This window comes from Harmonia axyridis, chromosome 7, assembly GCF_914767665.1.
Source record: "Harmonia axyridis chromosome 7, icHarAxyr1.1, whole genome shotgun sequence".
Taxonomy (NCBI): domain Eukaryota; kingdom Metazoa; phylum Arthropoda; class Insecta; order Coleoptera; family Coccinellidae; genus Harmonia; species Harmonia axyridis.
In genome coordinates this window covers 6,418,577-6,438,738 of record NC_059507.1, presented here as the reverse complement: position 1 = coordinate 6,438,738, position 20,162 = coordinate 6,418,577, and the positions used below count along the sequence as shown (strand labels likewise).

At 35.9% G+C, this 20,162-nt stretch overlaps 1 protein-coding gene across 2 annotated transcripts in view; it reads left to right on the top strand.

The window, feature by feature from the left end:
* Positions 1-20,162, top strand: part of LOC123683955 (phospholipid-transporting ATPase VD) — a 33,467-nt gene that overhangs the window by 1,700 nt on the left and 11,605 nt on the right. For both annotated transcript variants that reach the window (XM_045622970.1, XM_045622969.1), the window contains exons 2-3: positions 976-1,371; positions 3,312-3,761. In XM_045622970.1, the coding sequence (XP_045478926.1) occupies positions 986-1,371; positions 3,312-3,761 (836 nt within the window). In that variant the 5' untranslated portion in view covers positions 976-985. The remainder of the gene's footprint in view (positions 1-975; positions 1,372-3,311; positions 3,762-20,162) is intronic.

Here is a 20,162-nt window from a genome sequence, read left to right as displayed (position 1 = left end):
TTAACGCGAATGAACGAGCGCTCAAAAGCTCCTGACATCAAGTCAGTGCTTCCCTCATTTTTTTTAATATTCCGAAATACTTCATTTGTGAAAGTCTTTAGAACTAAACCGATATTCGTTAAATGTTAAATCCTGAACCAATAAGTCAAACATCTGGTAATTGTCAGAGAACCCCTAACTTACCGTACATGTGTAACATAATTGTTTGTTATTTATATCTGTATAGGTTTTATTGAAATACATAATGGTGTCCCCTTGAAGTAATGCTTATGGAGGACTTATGAGAGATTTATTATCGAAAATAATGGAGCAAAAGTGCCTTAGCAAATGAAAAAAAAATCTTTATTGCCTTTCAGTTTCTAACCTGTGCCTACCACTTGCTAGACCACTTGGGCAGCAAGCGCTGTTGGGTGATAATGTAGTAAAATGGTCATATTAAAAAAAAACGCAGTGATAATATTTTATTAAGTACAACAATTTCTTTAAATTTTGCTTATTCAATTTCTGTAAATATAATTTTTTTGGAATTTCATTCCTCGATATTTTAGATCTGATTCTCGACCTACTAGGATCAGTAATCAATTATTTATCAAATTCGTGATACAGAAAACGGTTCTGCCAACCAACATTTTTCAACGCAAAAACCACTAAACGATATTTATGGAAATATTTCATTAATTTCAATGGAAATTCAATGAATTAGGGAGAATAATGTATAATCAAAGAGAAGATATAAGGAACGAATTTTGAACTAGTGGAAAACGCCTTCTTCGCTTTTATTATAAATAAATGCACATTTAATTTTGGTCTTTGTCTTGGTTACTTCACTACACAGTGCTTTCTGCATTCAAGAGTTTGCCCTTGGATACATTCCCGTAATTCTAGCTTGGCAGTCGAAGTTTTTCATGATTCATTCTCGGTACTTTTTTGAGGTTACTTAAAATCGTTATATCTGATAAGATCGTATTTTTTCAGGATTCCCAATATGTCCAATACAGCAAACTCAGAAAATCCAACGATGGATCAACCAGCAAGTGCCTCAACCGGCGCCGAATGCTCTACGTATACCTTTCCAGACTTGAAACTAGCGGAGCCCCGAGGCCATCTCCGTAGTGTGAGTCATGGTGGCGCCACCTCGCTCACGGGCCAGCTCGGACCGGGCTCCAGGCCGTCAGCCCTCAAGGGTGGCCGTGGCCACCAGAGGGCCTTCTCCCAAGGCCAAATCACGGACTCTGGAGCCATAAAACCTACGCACAGTCGGGTGGGTTCGAAGACCGACTTCATCCTACCGCCAGGGCACAAGGAGGTGGAGGGGGAAGCAGCTATAGCTGCGAGGTCGTCCGCCAAGGGTCATTCCAGACAGGCTTCCAGGTAGGTTCGGCCAGCTCACGAACGAACTGGCTCAGAAGAGATATTTTCACCTGTGTTAATATTAGCGAAACTCCCTCGCGAAACATACTCGCCTTGAGTGAAACCGCGCAACCCATAACAGAGCGCAATTCAGGGCGAAAACTTGCGCTAGTGCGCCTTTCCTCTTATTGGACAAATAGGAAAGCTAGGTTGAAAACTAATTTCCGTACACGCATCTTCTGTTTTACTTCGATTTAAATAATTTATGTCTTTTTTTGATACCACAAGATCCCGGTCTGTGAAGACCTCGATGAGCTGCAAGAACTCTTCTCAGTTCATTCCTCGCGCAACTATGGGGACCATGTTTACACTAAGCGAATCTGGATGAACGAAATCCTTTGATGCACGGACAAGAATTGAGTGAGCTTCCAGCGAGGGCAGATTCAGCGCAATTACTCAGAAGTAGGGGAGAGTCTGCTCTAGGCGAATGTAGATAAAAGCATGATAAACATCGAGATAGACAGCTTTGTCAGCCGTCATAGCTTCGCTCAGGAGCCCAACATCGATCATAAAAACGTTTTCAACCATTTGCTGAAGGCCTAGTTAACAAAAATCTCTATGTTTGGGTGCCACACGTCTGATGTAGAGGAACCTCATGGACCGAATTTCCATCTGCGGATCTCTGCTGAATTGCAACAAAATTTACCCATTTCTGAAGCGGATGGTGACTAGAAATGTAAAATGGGCCACTTACGGCAATGTCTAAAGACAGAGATTATGGTCGAAAGCCAACGAAGTGGCCCAGAACGTGATCAAGCCAGGATTGAAGGCTAAGAAGGTCTTGTCGTGTGTTTGGTGGGATTGACAATGAATATTAGCTACGGTCAAACTTCAATTTTGTCATCTACTGTGAACAACTCGACCGTTTGAATGACCAGCATAGGTGAAAAGGAGAGGAATCGTGTTTCATCAGTACAACGCTAGGCTGCACACATTTTTGGTGACGCGCAGAAGCTCCGGGAGCTCAGTTGGAAAGTTCTTATGCATCCACCTCATAGTCTGGAGCTGGCACCAAGTGACTACCAACTGTTCTTGTCATGGTAAACGCGCTAAGGGGTACAAATTTGGCCTCAATAGAGGCCTGTGAAAATTGGTTGTCTGAGGTTTTTGCCAATAGGAATAAAGGTTTCTATGAGAATGTCATTGGATTCTCGTTGGCAGCTAGTTATCCAATAGAATGGCTTAAATTTGATGATTGTTACACTTTTTATGAATCAATGAAATAAAGCAGAAAAAACGAAATTACTTTTTCGCCAACCTTAACAGGCAAATTGAAAAGTCCCCGGTCTATAATAGTGAAACACATTTTTTTGGCAAAATTCGATTTTATTACTCAACATAGTTGTCTTTGAAGGCGAGACAGCGATTATAGCGATCTTTCAACTTTTCGATACCATTTTTGTAGTACGATTTGTCTTTCACTTCAAAATAGGCCTCAGTTTCGGCGATTACTTCTTCATTGCCGCTAAATTTCTGTCCAGTGAGAATTCTTTTGAGGTCTGAGAACACGAAAAAGTCGCTGGGGGCCAGATCTGGCGAATACGGCGGATGCAGAAGCAATTCGAAGCGCAATTCATGCAATTTTGCCATTGTTTTCATTGATTTGTGACACGGCGCATTGTCTTGATGAAACAGCACCTTTTTTTTCTTCAAATGGGGCCGTTTTTAACGATTTAATCTTTCGAACGATCCAATAACGCAATATAATAATCGCTGTTGATAGTCTGACCCCTTTGGAAGTAATCAATGAATATAATTCCTTGCGCATCCCAGAACACTGATGCCATAACCTTGCCAGCTGACCCTTCAATTGGCCTAATATATTATTCTCTGAGGCTATTGGTTCTTGACTTCTTTCACAATACCTTCTGGGTTATACTGAAGGCTCAATCTATTTCCAGGACGGAGTCCATCTACACCCTGAGAAGGACGGCACCTCCGCCCATCTGGGAACGACTGCTCTGCGTGCTGCTGCGTCGGCAGCCGAAGAACGACCTGGAGGAACGCTCGAGGATAGTGGTCCCCAACCACGTGGTGCCCCCGAAGACCCCCAGGAAGGAGCACCCGAACGGTCGACGGATGGACAATAAGATAAGGACGACGAAATATACGCTGTTGTCGTTTTTGCCCAGGAACCTCCTGGAACAGTTCCATCGGGTCGCCAACCTGTATTTTATATTTATCGTTTTGCTCAATTGGTTCCCGTTGATCAATGCGTTCGGCAAAGAGATCGCGATGATACCAGTTCTGTTTGTGCTCGGTGTGACCGCCGTCAAGGATCTGTTCGAGGACAGGAGGAGGAGGGCTAGCGACCAGAGGATCAACAATTCGACGTGCAGGATTTACAACAGGTATGTGCGCTTTTCGAATTTTTCAATTCGGTTGGATCGTAGAGTAATAAACATACAGGGTGTTCTGATTTGTTTCCGACAAACTGAAATGGGTGAAAGATCACATCATTTTAAGCAAAAAAGTTCCTATGAACATGGGTCCGGAAATGCTTCGTTTCCGAGATACAGGGTGTTGAAGTTGAAAAACTAATTCGCGTTTTCTTTAATATGTTTTGACTGCTTCGAAATCCTTTCATGAAATTATTCCTATTCAAATATTTAATTCGAATTTATTTTGGAAATTTCTAAGGCGAAATGAGTGCGGATTTTCTATTGCCCACTAATGAGTAGATGTGGTATGCTAAGTAATTTTTGTTTTTAAGTGTTCTGAATATTCTGTTTCCTAAAATATTGAGTTGTTGGAATGTTTCAAGAATACTGAGTTTTTTATTTTCTTCGAAGGTCTGTAAAATCCTATTTCTCTGTAGATGATTTCTTCTTTGTATGCTTCGTTCGGGCCTTTGGTAACCAATACCATTTTCCTGTATTTATTGATAAGCTATTAACTTAGTTAACTATAATTATAATTAATGACATCTAAACCTAACGCACTTTAAATCTGTCATTGTGTATAGCCATTTTAAATCTATTGTGGTTGCCATGGAAAACCAGAATAATCATGTCAGATTTAGATGTCATTAATTATAATTATAGTTAACTAAGTCAATAGCTTATCAACAAATACAGGAAAATGGTTTTGGTTACCAAAGGCCCGAACGAAGCATACAAAGAAGAAATCATCTACAGAGAAATAGGATTTTACAGACCTTCGAAGAAAATAAAAAAACTCAGTGTTCGTAAATCATCCAAACAACTCAATATTTCAAGAAACAGAATATTCAGAACACTTAAAAACAACAATTACATAGAATACCACTTCTTCTTATTAGTGGGCAATACAAAATCCGCATGCATTTCGCCTTAGAAATTTTCAAAATAAATTTGAATTAAATATTTGAATAGGAATAATTTCATGAAAGGATTTCGAAGCAGTCAAAACATATTAAAGAAAACGCGAATTAGTTTTTCAACTTCAACACCCTATATCTCGGAAACGAAGCATTTCCGGACCCATGTTCATAGGAACTTTTTTGCTTAAAATGATGTGATCTTTCACCCATTTCACTTTGTCGGAAACAAATCAGAACACCCTGTATATGGAGGAAGTATACAAAGATGTCTAAAAACCTGGTGTATAGACTGATTAGATTTTGTTTTGTCAATTTTGAAAATATTAGTTAAGTTTCGTTAAGTCAACTGTAGGTAGCGCTATTCACAAATTATGACAGATTCTTATTATTTATGAGTTTTACGAAATTTTGTACCTATGTATCTTGCATTATAGTTATGACCTGTGTAAGCAATTCTTGAAATTGTATGAACACCTCAACTCCAATGAACTCTCTCTATTTCAAATACATATTCGAATTCATTCTAGTGAACGTTTTGTGTTTTGTTTCACGACTTTGCACGATCATACTCGGTTACACATCGCTTCTGATCGGCCAGGATCGAGTTTTAATTAATGTATCCTATCAAAATCAAAGGAAAAAAGATCGAAATGACAAGTATGACATTGCGGCGCCGCCACGAAATAAAACTAATATTTTCAATTTGGTCAAATGTCATTGCATTCAAAAATTGACTAGTGCATACACCATGTTTTTAGACTTCTTAGAGTATACGCAATTTTTACATGTCCCCAACATGGTTAGATTCCGTTGTCGGATTGTGAAATATTTTCAAATCCACAATGTTACTATTTCGTTATGAATGTATATTATATTGAATGAAATATATTTATTTGAGTGGTTCCCGATTGAATATGCAAATTTGAATATTTGGAATCCGATATTTTTCCTATCCCTAGCGGTGTTAAATAACAAGATCTTGGAGGCCAATTCACAGGTCCAAAACGTGAAATTAGGCGGTCACCAAACGTGTCTTTCAATAAATCGATTGTGGCACGAGCTGTGTGAGATGTTGCGCCGTCTTGTTGGAACCACAGCTCCTGGAAATCATGGTAGTTCAATTCAGGAATGAAAAAGTTAGTAATCATGGCTCTATACCGATCACCATTGACTCTGGCCATCATCGTTTTTGAAGAAGTACGGACCAATGATTCCACCAGCCCATAAAGCGCACCAAACAGTCAGTTTTTCTGGATGTAAAGGTGTTTCGACATACACTTGAGGATTAGCTTCACTCCAAATGCGGCAGTTTTGTTTGTTGACGTAGCCATTCAACCAGAAGTGCGCTTCATCGCTAAACAAAATAAAATGGACGTAGTGCGCGATACGTATTCCGCACAGAACCATTATTTTCGAAATAAAATTGCACTATTTACAAGCGTTGTTCAGAGAATAAATCACTTGACAGCTGTTAAATCGGTCGCCATCTTGAACAGTAATGCCAACTTAAAGTTATATACCTCGAAAAAAAAACTCAATAAATAAATACTTGACTTGACATTGAAAAACTACTACTTGACTTTATTTCAAGTTAAGCTCAACCAAGAAGCTTGAATATCAAGTCAAGCCGTTATTCCCCTTCTCTTTAGGTACTTTATTCTCTAGTACAAGCCCACAAAAACAAAAAATGGAATTTCATACATCTCTGAGTCTAACCATGAAAATCTGACCTAACCTGTAAATCCCACGACATAAAAATCAAGGTGAAAATTCTTCGTATCGCGCTTCACCTTGACCGTCATTTCATCAATAAAACAAAATCTATTACATAAACTCAATAAAATATCACTTCTGAAGCTATACGTATTGAAGTGAAATCCCGACGCACACAAATTATTCCATTATCTCATTCATCAAATATCCAGGCAATCCATGACTAGAGCGTGCTCTGGGCTCTAGTATGCCCTACATAAATATTGATCATAATCGATTCAATACACCCTAGATTCGTTAACGGACATACCACATACGGATAGTGAAAGTTCAATCGAATATTGAGGCTATTTGGAATTTTATATGGGAGTTGATTCGTTCGGTTTATAATTTTCCATTAGGTTCCATTTCGGAATGTCATTTCCTATCATAATTAGGAATATTGAACTGTTTCAGCCATTACTAACGTATTAGGTCGATTGAAAAGTCCCCGGTCTGATGCACAGGTGGCGGTGCTGGTATTAAATCCATATGACTTTCAGTTAGTACCAACTACCAACTTTCGAACGATACCTGTCAAAATTTGACAGCAGTCCTACCATTAGTTTGTGAGATGTTGCGTTGTGAGTGTTACTACTTTTGTTATTTGAAAAAAGATGGAAAATGAAGAATTTCGTGTGCTGATAAAATATTGCTTTTTGAAGGGAAAAAATACAGTTGAAGCAAAATCTTGGCTTGATGAAGAGTTTCCGGGGTCTGCACCAGGAAAATCAACCATCATTGATTGGTATGCTAAGTTTAAACGTGGTGAAATGAGCACCGAAGACGGCGTACGCAGTGGACGCCCAAAAGAGGCTGTCACCGACGAAAAAATAAAAAGAGTTCACAAAATAATTTTGAATGTCCGTAAAGTGAAGTTGATCGAGATAGCAGACATTGTGAAGATGTCATCTGAAAGTGTACATCATATCATTCACGAATATTTGTACATGAGAAAGCTGTGTGCAAAAGGTGTGCCGCGCGAGCTCACAATCGATCAAAAGCAACAACGTGTTAATGATTCTGAGCAGTGTTTGAAGCTGTTTAAGTGCAATAAACCTGAATTTTTGCGAAGATATGTGACAATGGATGAAACATCTTTCCATCATTACACTCCGGAGTCTAATCGAAAGTCAGCTGAGTGGACTGCACACGATGAACCGAATCCAAAGCGAGGAAAAACACAACAGTCAGCTGACAAAGTTATGGCATCAGTATTATGGGATGCGCGAGGTATAATATTCATTGATTACCTCCAAAAGGGCCAGACCATCAACAGCGATTATTATATAGTGTTATCGGATCGTTTAAAATGAACAAATGAAAATGAAAACAATGACCAAATTGCATGAATTGGGCTTCGAATTGCTTCTGCATCCATCGTATTCGCCAGATCTGGCTCCCAGCGACTTTTTCCTGTTCTCAGACCTCGAAAGAATGCTTGCTGGAAAGAAATTTAGCGTCAATGAAGAAGTAATGGCCAAAATTGAGGCATATTTTGAAGCGAAAGACAAATCGTGCTACAAAAATGGTATCGAAAAGTTTGAAGATCGCTATAATCGCTGTATCACCCTCGAAGGCAACTATGTTGAATAATGAAATCGAATTTTGTCAAAAAAATGTGTTTTACTATAGTAGACCGGGGTCTTTTCAATTGGTCTGTTATGTCTTAAAAGTTTTTCATAAATTTTAAAAATAAAGCATGGTTTCACCGCACCTTCTCAGAACAGGTTTAATTGAGAGTTTTTTTTTCAATAAAATAACAAGAAGTTTAGTCCATTCAAAACATAATTTCCTTTCGAGAATGATTATGTTGGATAAAATTTATCATTTTTGTTAATCAGTTTAATGTTTACCATTGAATGTTACTTTGATTGTCCACAGCTTCGCTTACTTCTCCCGGATAGTCTGGGAATCCCATCTGTTGATATCGCGCACCAATCTAGAACTTTATCAGCAAATTCGCCCTCTTGCTCGAATTTTCGATATTTCCGGTCTAAAATTCGTAATCTTTCGCTAAATGATAATTTGAAGATATAATCCCAATAGATGAAGTCAATCTTGGTTATTGAAACTTTTATACCGGTATCCATATTATTATTTTTCTTACTTTATTGAGTACAAATGATATTCGGTATATTTAGTATGAAGACAGGTATCGAGTTGCCTTTCTTCCTATTCTATTCACATTGTCTCAATTTCTAGGGTTCCTCTCCGTCTCAAAATAGATAACCGCAACAACAAAGGTATCTGCCCAAGAGATAAATAGTCCATTTACTTGTAACATCGGTTGGGAAATATAAAGTGACGAAATGGAAGATAACACTGCTTTCGTTTCTATTGTGCTATAACCAGAACCCACAAAGGATATACATTCGAAGCAAGGCTGTTCACATCTCTCTCTCCTTTCTCAAATAGTGCCGAAATAATCATTACGTCATTTGTATGAATAATAATTAAATGACAAATTGGGAGCTGGTCTCTTAGACGAACAATTTCTTAATATTCTTCCAATAAGAATTTGGTTAATCTTTTAATTCGAGCTCAGCTGCAACGGAACACCATATTGATAGTCGACAAACATTCTTTTGTAGTTCATGAGTATTATTTCAATTATTTTTATTACCATTCAGTGATTACTCATTTAAATAAGAAATATTTGTGAAATTTGACAAAGATTCCAATTATGTATTCTTAGTGGAAATACAAGACCTATTTCACACGTTATTATCTTCACGACATTGAAATATGACAAATTATTGCAAAACTAGGTTAATCACTGAAATCAAAAGCTCCTTATGTATCCACAAATTTATTTGAATTGTTTATACACTGTGTCCGTTAAGTATGGAACAAATTAATTTTTAGCTAAACAGACCATTTCAAGAAATAATCCTGAAACACGTCGCTTTTGATTTTAATTTACCGTATTTTAAAATAATAATCTAATATACAGGGTGAATTACTTTCGAGTAATGACGTCACGATCATTTTTTTTAAATGGAACACCCCCATTTTGTCTCAATTTTTCGATTACTCTAGCTGAGCTGATTCCAAAAATGTATCACATGTTGATTCCAATTGGTACAGGTTGGACAAAAATGCAATAGTTTTGTGTGTGCTCATAAAGTAACGCGTAACATTCTTTATTAGTTAAATTAACAGTATTATCAAAAATACTTATTGTCTAGCGGCAATTGGTTTGAATGTAACACCCTGTAGTTTGTTACATTTTTAGATCAATAAAAATGAGCTGTCTACAAACATGTTTGGTTTGGTACTTGTGGTCTAGCAGACGGAATATGAAAGAAATTATTTCTTATTTTGATACATTTTTTATTAATCTAAAAATGTAACAAACTACAATGTGTTCCATTCAAACTAATTGCCGCTAGACAATAAGTATTTTTGATAATATTGCTAATTTAACTAATAAAGAATGTTACGCGTTACTTCATGAGCACACACAAAACTATTGTATTTTTGTCCACCCTGTACCAATTGGAATCAACATGTGATACATTTTTGGAATCAGCTCAGCTAGAGTAATCGGAAAATTGAGACAAAATGGGGTTGATCCATTAAAAAAAAATGACGGTAACGTCATTACTCGAAAGTAATTCACCCTGTTTATTAGATTATTATTTTAAAATACGGTAAATTAAAATCAAAAATCGACGTGTTTCAGGATTATTTCTTAAAATGGTCTGTTTAGCTAAAATTGCATTTGTTCCATACTTTACGGACACAGTGTATAGTATGAGTATGAGTATATCACTGAATCATTGAATCACTGAAATCAAAAGCTCCTAGTGTGTCCACAAATTTATTTGTATTTTGTATATAGTATGAGTATAGGTATCTCTAAGAAAGCACGTTTTTGCTATGGTTTTGTTCCAGTTTGGTTCGAATTGTGCTATCGATTTTAAAAGAACTTCCTGATGAGCTTTGGACTAGAATTGTATGTGTCTGAATAGAATGACTACGCAATTTGGAGTTGTTTCCTTATCAGTCCATCTACAATAAAAGTTTATATTGGAAAAACTTCGATTGTTCCATTAATCAACGATCAGGCAATTGAAACAAACCATAATATGCGTTTGAACTCGACATTATAACGAATTCGATTCCGTGAATTCTATGTTATTTATTTATGGAGGTAAATAGTATATTAAGTGTCAAGAAGGGTAATCCCACTTTATAGATCGAAGACTGGTTGAAGGTGCTACGATTCCATTCATTGTCTGTGATTGCTAACTGAGGTTCATTTTTTGCATGGTGCCTGATTTGAATGAATTAATTCTCGCCTAATTACTCAAAATTCAAAAGTGTATTTATGAAGAGATTTATATTTCTGCTATATCAGTTTTCGTGAATAATATGCATTCCCATAAACGATTGCACTACCTGCACGTTTTAGTAGGTTATTTCGTCTATAAATATATCGCAAATTTCCTTATTTTCGGTTCTTATTATGATAAAAATCAACTAGTGAATAAATACTGTTGTAACCCAGAAAGTGGAAAAAATATTTTCTTTATAACTCTATGGCAAATCCCTTCATTCTCCCATAGCTTGTAGAACAAAATTGTTCGGGATTATCTCAGTTGCTCACAGATTTCATGGTTATATTTCATTATTATATGTTGGTACTCGGAACTTTCCTCTCACGGATTTCTATGATCTGTCAAGTTTGTCATACAGAGAACAGTTCTGCCAACCAACATTTTTCAATACAAAAATCACTAAATTATATTCATGGAAATATTGCATTTATTTCAATAAAATTTCAGTGAATAATGTATCATACTCGTACAGAACGCTCAATCTAACACTCGTCCATTAAAAAACTAGCTGAGTATTTCCTCTTAAATGTTTCTTAATATTTACAAATGAGTCCCGATTTCGATAAAACAATTTCTAAATGTTGTTGAGGGGGTATCTATCCATGTTTAAGTGACATAACCTACTGAATGCAAATGACATAAGAAACGTCAAAAAATAATGCACAGTGTTGCCATTATAATAATAATCTCTTTTTGAAAACCCTATACCATAATGATTTTAAGGAACACTGAAATGATTTCTAAAAGTTTGATTCTATCGTAAGTTACTCAAAGAGCAATATGATGGACATACACTGAAAATATCAAATTCATGTCGATTTACCCTATGTTTATACATATTATCTGTTAATCGAAAGTCATTGAATTATGTCAGTTCGTAAGCCAGGCCGGGTAATCTGATTTTGTATACAGATAGATCGAATATAAACAGTACCTTATCTGAGATAAATTAACGAAAAACATTATTACTAATTTGATGTGTGAATTATCGTATTTTATTAGTTCACAGCTACATGTTTCATAATAAACATGTAGCTTGGAATAGAATACATATATCAACATAAGTATCAATAAATCCAATTCATGGTGGAAAATCCATCGTCAATGAGTTCCTATTAAGAGTTTGATCGATTGCATGATGATATCTAGTTCTGAGTAGGATAGATAGCCCATAGTTTCCAAGAAAAATTCTAGATAACGAACTGACTTTTTTTTTATTGGAATTTCCATTTCTACAGATTCAGAAAATAAAACTATGCAAAGCAAATAATTCTTTTAGAACGATGACAAAAGTTTGGTATCGGAAATAATAAACCAAAAGAACTGACATGTGGTCAGCAATTTGGGCACACTTGTTTATTTACCGATTTATAGGTTCTAGGAACATACCGCAGTTGTAAGCAAAACATAAAGTAAAAACACTCAGTTTAATATCTCAAAAGTCAAAATCACAGCTCTTTGATTATGATGATGTCGAAAATATTATATTCAATAATTCATAACTCTGAAACTTTACAAAATATATAGTATTCAGTTTAACTGTAGTCTTTTATTAGAAAATTTTTCTGCAGTTTGTTAGGAAATCAATTGATATCCCACGTTGTATCTTCAAATTCAAGTTACACCGATACATTTTATTTTATGGGACTTTTCAACAGGTCGTCTTTCACAAGTTTTGACCGTCAAGGATGCAGTACGAAAACTTTGGTTGGTAAAACCTTTTTTTATTGCTTGAGATATTCCACGAGATAGAGGAAATAATAAGCCTCTTTGATATTTGCCGTCTTGCGTTGAAATTTCGCAATAGTAAATATCATCGGAAGCAAGTAATATTCCAATACACCTTCGATGAAGCATAAAGTTTCTCAAGTACGAATTGCATCGATGGGTAAACAAGAAAATCAATTCGAGAGGAAATTTCCGGTGATAAATATAGATTTGGCGAAATCAAACTATATTTCAAGGTATAATTTTCGAGCCATTGTTCCCCGAACAGAAATCCGTTTCGAGTACCAACATATAATAAAGAAATATAACCTTGAAATCTGACATATTCTCGCACGATTTTGTTCTACAGAATGAACGGATTTGCCACAGAATTAGAGCAGTAACTATTATGCTTTTCCTGATCATAGATCTCCAATGATTACGTTACTCTTCTGCGATCATAGACGAAATCACGGTGAATAACGACTCATCTTCTTTATCCTTGAACTTCATTACTCTTGGCCTTAAAAAAACGAAACGCTTAAGCACGACTCTATTATATTTTAAAAATTCAACAAAACGACAATACTTGCAGACGACCTTTGGTCGCCAATAACTTATCTCTCTTTCAGAACAATCGAAACGAAATCCCTCGTTATCTTCGTTCGAATTACAACCGATGACATAAATACGCTGGTATGACAGGCAGTGCAGGCGGACAAAGACCTAACAGAACATTTTCACGGACCTAATCGATGTGTCATGTACGTCATGCAACGTAAAAAAAATGGTAAATTTACGCCCACCGGTTTGCACAACGTTGTTAATCGAGCAGGCAACGAAATCGGTTCCTCATTACAGCACTGGGTAAGCAGGTGCCCCAGTTTCTTCAAGTTCGGCTAAGGCGGGTCACCCACGTTCGGACTTGTCGCCGGGACAGTTTCAGGTGGTACGATAGATCGGTTAGTCCATGACCTGGAGAAAGGAGATTTTTTTGGTAATTGAAAAAGAATTTGATGCATGCTTTTGGTAGATTGAAGATTAACCACAGTCAGAGGTGCTGAAATCTGATTAAATCGAGTTGAAGTTTCTCGAAGAGTGCAGTTTTAAACTAACCAGTTATAGTTTTCAAACAATTATTCAGGGTGTTCCTAAATTTAATGTAACGGGTGTTTTTTTTCGAGGTATATAACTTTAAGTTGGCATTACTGTTCAAGATGGCAACCGATTTAACAGCTGTCAAGTGATATATTCTCAGTTTGGTTTGGCAATTCATCATGAATAGACTCACGCCTGAACAACGCTTGCAAATAGTGCAATTTCATTTCGAAAATAATGGTTCTGTGCGGAATACGTATCGCGCACGAAGTCCATTTTATTTTGTTTAGCGATGAAGCGCACTTCTGGTTGAATGGCTACGTCAACGAACAAAACTGCCGCATTTGGAGTGAAGCTAATCCTCAAGTGTATGTCGAAACATCGTTACATCCAGAAAAACTGACTGTTTGGTGCGCTTTATGGGCTGGTGGAATCATTCTTCAAAAACGATGATGGCCAGAACGTTACAGTCAATAGTGATTGGTATAGAGCTATGATTACTAACTTTTTCATTCCTGAATTGAACAACCATGATGTCCAGGAGCTGTGGTTCCAACAAGACGGCGCAACATGTCACACAGCTCGTGCCACAATCGATTTATTGAAAGACACGTTTGGTGACCGCCTAATTTCACGTTTTGGACCTGTGAATTGGCCTCCAAGATCTTGTGATTTAACACCGTTAGACTACTTTCTGTGGGGCTATGTAAAGTCATTGGTCTATGCGGAAAAGCCACAAACCCTTGACCATTTGGAAGACAACATTCGCCGTGTTATTGCCGATATACAGCCACAAATGTTGGAAAAAGTCATCGAAAATTGGATGTCCAGATTGGACTACATCCGAGCCAGCCGTGGCGATCATATGCCAGAAATCATATTTAAAATGTAATGCCACAAGATTATCTTGCGGATAAATAAAATTTATGTCAATCGAATAATCCATCGTTGTTTTATTGCAATTTAAAGTTCTATAGCTCTAAAAAAAACACCCTTTACAAAGGAAAATGAGAGTTACTTGTTACAGGATGACTCTTGTGGTCCTATTTTTCGAAAAGATTACACCCAGTTTATCGAATCTTTATTAATCTTCGCTACAGATTGGTTAAATAAGTACCAAAACTTTTAATTAATTTATTCATCACAGCTTAATAACTGGGTCTATATAATAATTTGGAATTTTCTGAGGATTACTAGAAAATTGTTTTTTTCTCAAAAAGCGAATACAACAACAAGGAATCAAGTAGTGTAGTACTAGTTTTTTTTTTTTACATGTTTCTAAACTACCAGTAGTCCACCAAAAAAAAGTTCTGGAGGAAAGAAGCGGACACTTTACCAGAAAAAATATCACCCGTCTTTTTCTTGAGAGATTAATTTTATTTGGTAGTAGTAAAGTTATTGTGCGATGCAACAAGAATGAAAGATTCAACGCAGGTTAAAATATGATCAATACGAAGTCCCGTAGTGTGTACCTAACTTTAGTTCGATCACCTTTGTTTTGCATGAAGAGATTCGTTTCGTAAGGCTGTCCAGAATGTCAAATCGATTTTTTTTCTACGCAGCCTGCTTGGGCGAGTAACCGAATTTACTTCCTCTTGTTCTTACACTTCAACCTTTTGAAATTTCTTGCGTAGGAACCCGGATATCATCGGTTGTCTCGGTAAAGGTCCTCATCGCTCCACCGAATAAGAAAAATCTCGCAAGAAGAATCTCAAGATTCTTTATTGGATTTCTTCCCGTAATGATATATCTGTTTTTATTTCTCTAATTCTATGGCAACAGAATCGGGAGAGAATATCTCAGTTTCACACAGATTTCACGGTTATATTTCATTAGTATAGGTTGGTACTCGGAACTCTCCTGTCACGTATTTATCTATTATTTGTCACATTAGTAATACAGAAAACAGTTCTGCCAACCAACATTTTTCAATGTAAAAATCACCAAACGATATTAATTGGAAATATTCCATCAATTTCAATAAAAAACCAGCGGATTAGAGAAAAAAAATTCTAACACTCGTTCATTCAATAACTATCCAATTCTATGGCTGAACACAATAAGATTATTTCGTTAAATAAAAAATAAATCCATGTGTTCAACAGAGTGTGGGTTGAATACGCTTCGAAAAACTGATATGTTCGAGCAAAACTATTTTCTTCATTGGGCTCGAAATTTGAATTACAATCAGTATGCATGGATGAGGAACTTGTGAATGGAATCGGAGAAAATGCCTAGAAAGTTATACAAAAATCTGTATTGCGATACTTCATTATTCACTGCATATTACATAAAGTAGGTATTGCGGCTTTGTGAATGTTGAATGAACTGAAGGAATTCAATCTATTAGATGTTTTGAATATAATAGTTATGAGATCGGATAATTCCTTATGTATTCATATAATAATTTAATATTGTTAGTCCTCGTTTTAGTATTTTCCGTGTTCGAATGTTAACTTCCAAAATAAATATATGTAACTCAGGAACGATCTTTATATTATAGCAACATGAGAAAATCTGCAATCTTTTGTAAATTGAATTTTTAGTTGTACTGACTTAATTTTTTTTTTCTTGAATTTTCAATTTTTAGATTCCCATCTATAATTTCAAGGGCTGCAAATAAGAAACAAAGAAAGCAGATCATTTTAGGACACCCATACGATATAAAATCACGATGATATAAAATATTCATTTCTCTAATTCTGTGGTTATTCCGTGCATTCTTCCACATCTTGTAGAACAAAATCGTGCGAGAATATATTATCAGAAACGCACAGTTTTCATGGTTATATTTTATTATTCTATGTTGGTACTCCGAACTTTCCGCCACGGCTTTATCTGTCAATTCATCAATTTGCCTTAAAGAAATCAGTTCTGCCAACCAACATTTTTCAATGCAAAAATCACTAAAATATATTTATGGGAATATTTCATTAATTTCAATGAAAATGCAATGAATTAGAGAAAATAATGTATAATACTCGTACAGAAGGCTCATTCTACCACTCGTTCATTCCAATGTTTTGCGTTGTTGGAAATAATTTAAAACTGTGAAATTTGATTTGTTTTCTCGAATTATAGAATTTTGAGTCTGCTGATAAATTGGAAAAGATTTTATAGAATTCTCATTGTTATTCCAGATAGGTTTTTTTTGGAAACATACTTGTTGATTGGAGATGTGAATATAATTCGGAAAAATTCTTAACCTATTTATATCATGTGTGTTAATACGTGACTAAGTACAAGTTGTTTCGAAATAATGTCTCAATAGTCTCTATTAAAAAAAAGTTCTTACAAACTTTCTTCCTCAAACACGTACCTATTGTAGTTGTTCTCTCATTGTTATCTGTATTTATAAACCTACACAGTGGCACATTGGTTTCCAGGAAAAATAAGTAAATCCCACGCAGATTTCTCTATAATTTTATTGAAATAATAATCTCTCTACAACACTAATATTTTTCATAAAAATGACACTTTGAATTTTTTTCCGATTGACATAATCGCTGAATTATAGTAGTTCCAAGAACAAAATGAAATGTTAATGATCCACCAGTAATTTTTTTTCAACACATTGTATCTTAGATTTTTTTTTGGTAAAATCGCTCTTCAAATTCGATGTTTGAATGTCGAGATATTATTTTGAAACACACTGTATAATTTCATTTGCGTCCATCTACCCATATTTTCTGATGTATATTTTACAATGTCTCTGAAATTATCGAGTTAGGCAATGAAACTCGTATTATTATATTTAGATTATACTTACTAAAACATCAATATATGTTTTACGATTCCTGTAAAACGACCAAGGTAGCCGATATTTTTCGTAGACTAGACTAAGGCGAAAATAATTTCATCTCAAAATAGATCTATTTGTCGAATATAGATCTATTTGGGTTTTTCTTTTTGCGATTGGCATAGGGAGTGTAATATTATATTCGGGATCCTTGTAGAGTGCGATAACCAAGAATAATATGAATTAGATTTACCGTTTGCAATTGCTTTCAATGGCATCATGGTTACGCTCGATAGTCATCACTCATCATCAGGGTTGAGTGAAAAAAATAATTATCTTTTTCTGCATCGATCAAAGTGACATTTGAAGTTGTTATAGTCGAATCATTTCAAGTAAGGAATAATGTCACAGCTGGTGAGATTATTTCGGTAGCAACCGAAAAATTCTTGTTACTGTTTGAAGCGCTTTCAAATCTCTCTAAGATATTGTCGATGTATCATTTTGATCATAATTACTATTTGACGTTTTCAATTAATACTTTCAGAATAGGTTTGGTTTGATATAACTAATATAATTAATTTATTTTAGCAATGGCATAACGTCAGGGTTCAAAAGAAAATCAGATTGTCAAAACAATAAACATGAAAAATAACATCTATCTACACTGCGCAAAAAAATTAACGCACATTCTGAAAATCTCAATTTTAATGGAAGTTAACTCTACATTGACTTTATAACTTAATTTTTATGTTCTCTCGGGAAGGTTTTGAATGAAACAAGAGACATTAAATGGAAGAAAAATTCAGGATTTCACCGAATCTTATGTGAAAGAAGAGAAATAAACAATTTTCAAAATACTGGAATGCTGATAAGTGATTTAATACTTGGTATTTCCACCCCTTGCGTTAATTACAGCTCGGCAACGACGGTTCATACTCAAAATGAGTGATCTTAAAATGTTCTGATCTAATCCTTCCCAGATTTCTCCGAGTTGGATTCCTAAGTCATTAAGAGTAGCTGGATGATTTTCTGAACTTGTCAGCCTTCTATTGAGGTTGTCCCAAACCTGCTCAATCGGATTGAGATCTGGACTTCTTGCTGGCCATTCCATTCGAGAGACTTCAACCTCTTCAAAGTACTCCTGAACGATGCGCGCACGATGGGGTCTGGCATTATCGTCCATAAAAATGAAATTTTCACCAATGTATGGGGCAAATGGCACTACATGCTCTTCAAGAATGTTTCTTATATACCTATCAGCATTCATAGCTCCATTATAAACGACCACTAGGTCTGTGCGAGCAGTCAAAGATATTCCACCCCATACCATAATCGATCCTCCCCCGAAACCAGTAGTATTCAGGAAATTGCACTGAGCATATCTTTCATGTGGACGTCTGTATACAAGGGAACGTCGATCAGAATAGTAGAGGCAGAATCTAGACTCATCATCTGTGAAGAGAACTCTTTCCCAATCAGCCTCTTCCCAATGGATATGCTCTCTCGCAAAATCCAAACACGCCCTTCGATGGGCTGGGGTAAGAGCAGGGCCTCTTGCCGCGACACGAGGCCTTAAATCATATTCTCTGAGGCGATTTCTTATTGTCTGAGTGCTAATTTGCACCCCATGAGTTTGCTCAAGCTGATTTTGAAGGAGGCGAGCGGTTGCAAACCGTTGTCTCAACGAAGAAACTCTCAAGTAACGTTCTTGAATGGCAGTTGTTACCCGTGGTCTACCCTGTCCTGGTCTTCGGACATTCATACCTGTCTCCCTGAATCGCTGCAACATTCTGGACACACTTGTATGGGAAACTACAAACCTTTCTGCAGTTCTTGTGTATGTTCACCCTTCTTCTCGCAAAACTACCGCTTGGGCACATTCCTCTTGGGTCAAATTGCGTGTTTCGCGTTGCATAGCGATCGAGTGTAGAAAATCAAATGAAAGAAAAACTATTGATCACTAGAATTGATCGAGAACAACTGATTGCAGAATGGAGCCAATAGCCAATACATTCAAAATCTGATAATCTCATCTTTTTTTATTCCTGCTGGGAAAAAACATCTGTATTGAAGAAAAACGTTGAAAGTGGATAACATATGCATGCATAATTCTGATAAAAATAATAATCGTTGAGAACACCTTCAGTTGTAGAATAAATTTAAGATTTCCATAATGTGCGTTAATTTTTTTGCGCAGTGTACTTCATACTTCATACCAACCTTGTCTTCGAAAATATTGATGGTTTTCGAGATATTTAACATGGAAGGTTTTTTTTTCAATATTAGTCACTCTGTATATTTGATATTACAAAGTTATGGTGAGTCACATTGGAATTTATTTTTAGTCGGATATTATACATGAATAAGCGGTATATCTGAACTGGACCAGTGATATACAGGATATGACTAACAGGTTGCCAAATTTTGTAAATGAAAATTTGCAGAATCTTCCATATGTCAAATTAAACACCCTGTATATTTTCGATTCATAAGATGCACAAATGAAGGCTCTACAAATTGCAACACTATATATGGCAAAATACACTGAATTGCCTTGAAACAACTGTTTTCACGAAAAATGCTCTTTTAAGGAAACCTTGCGCTAACATAGTCAAACAGATTCTTCGGCTGATATTTTTATCGGTTGAAAAAACGCAAAACACTTGAGATGGAGCAGTGTATGTTGAGATGTTTTCCTCGAACGATTTCCTAAGGTTCATTATCCTAAACCATGAACAAATAACGGATAGATTTTATTCATGAATCCTTCAGATAACCTACGATGGAACTAATAAATAGTTGAAGATAA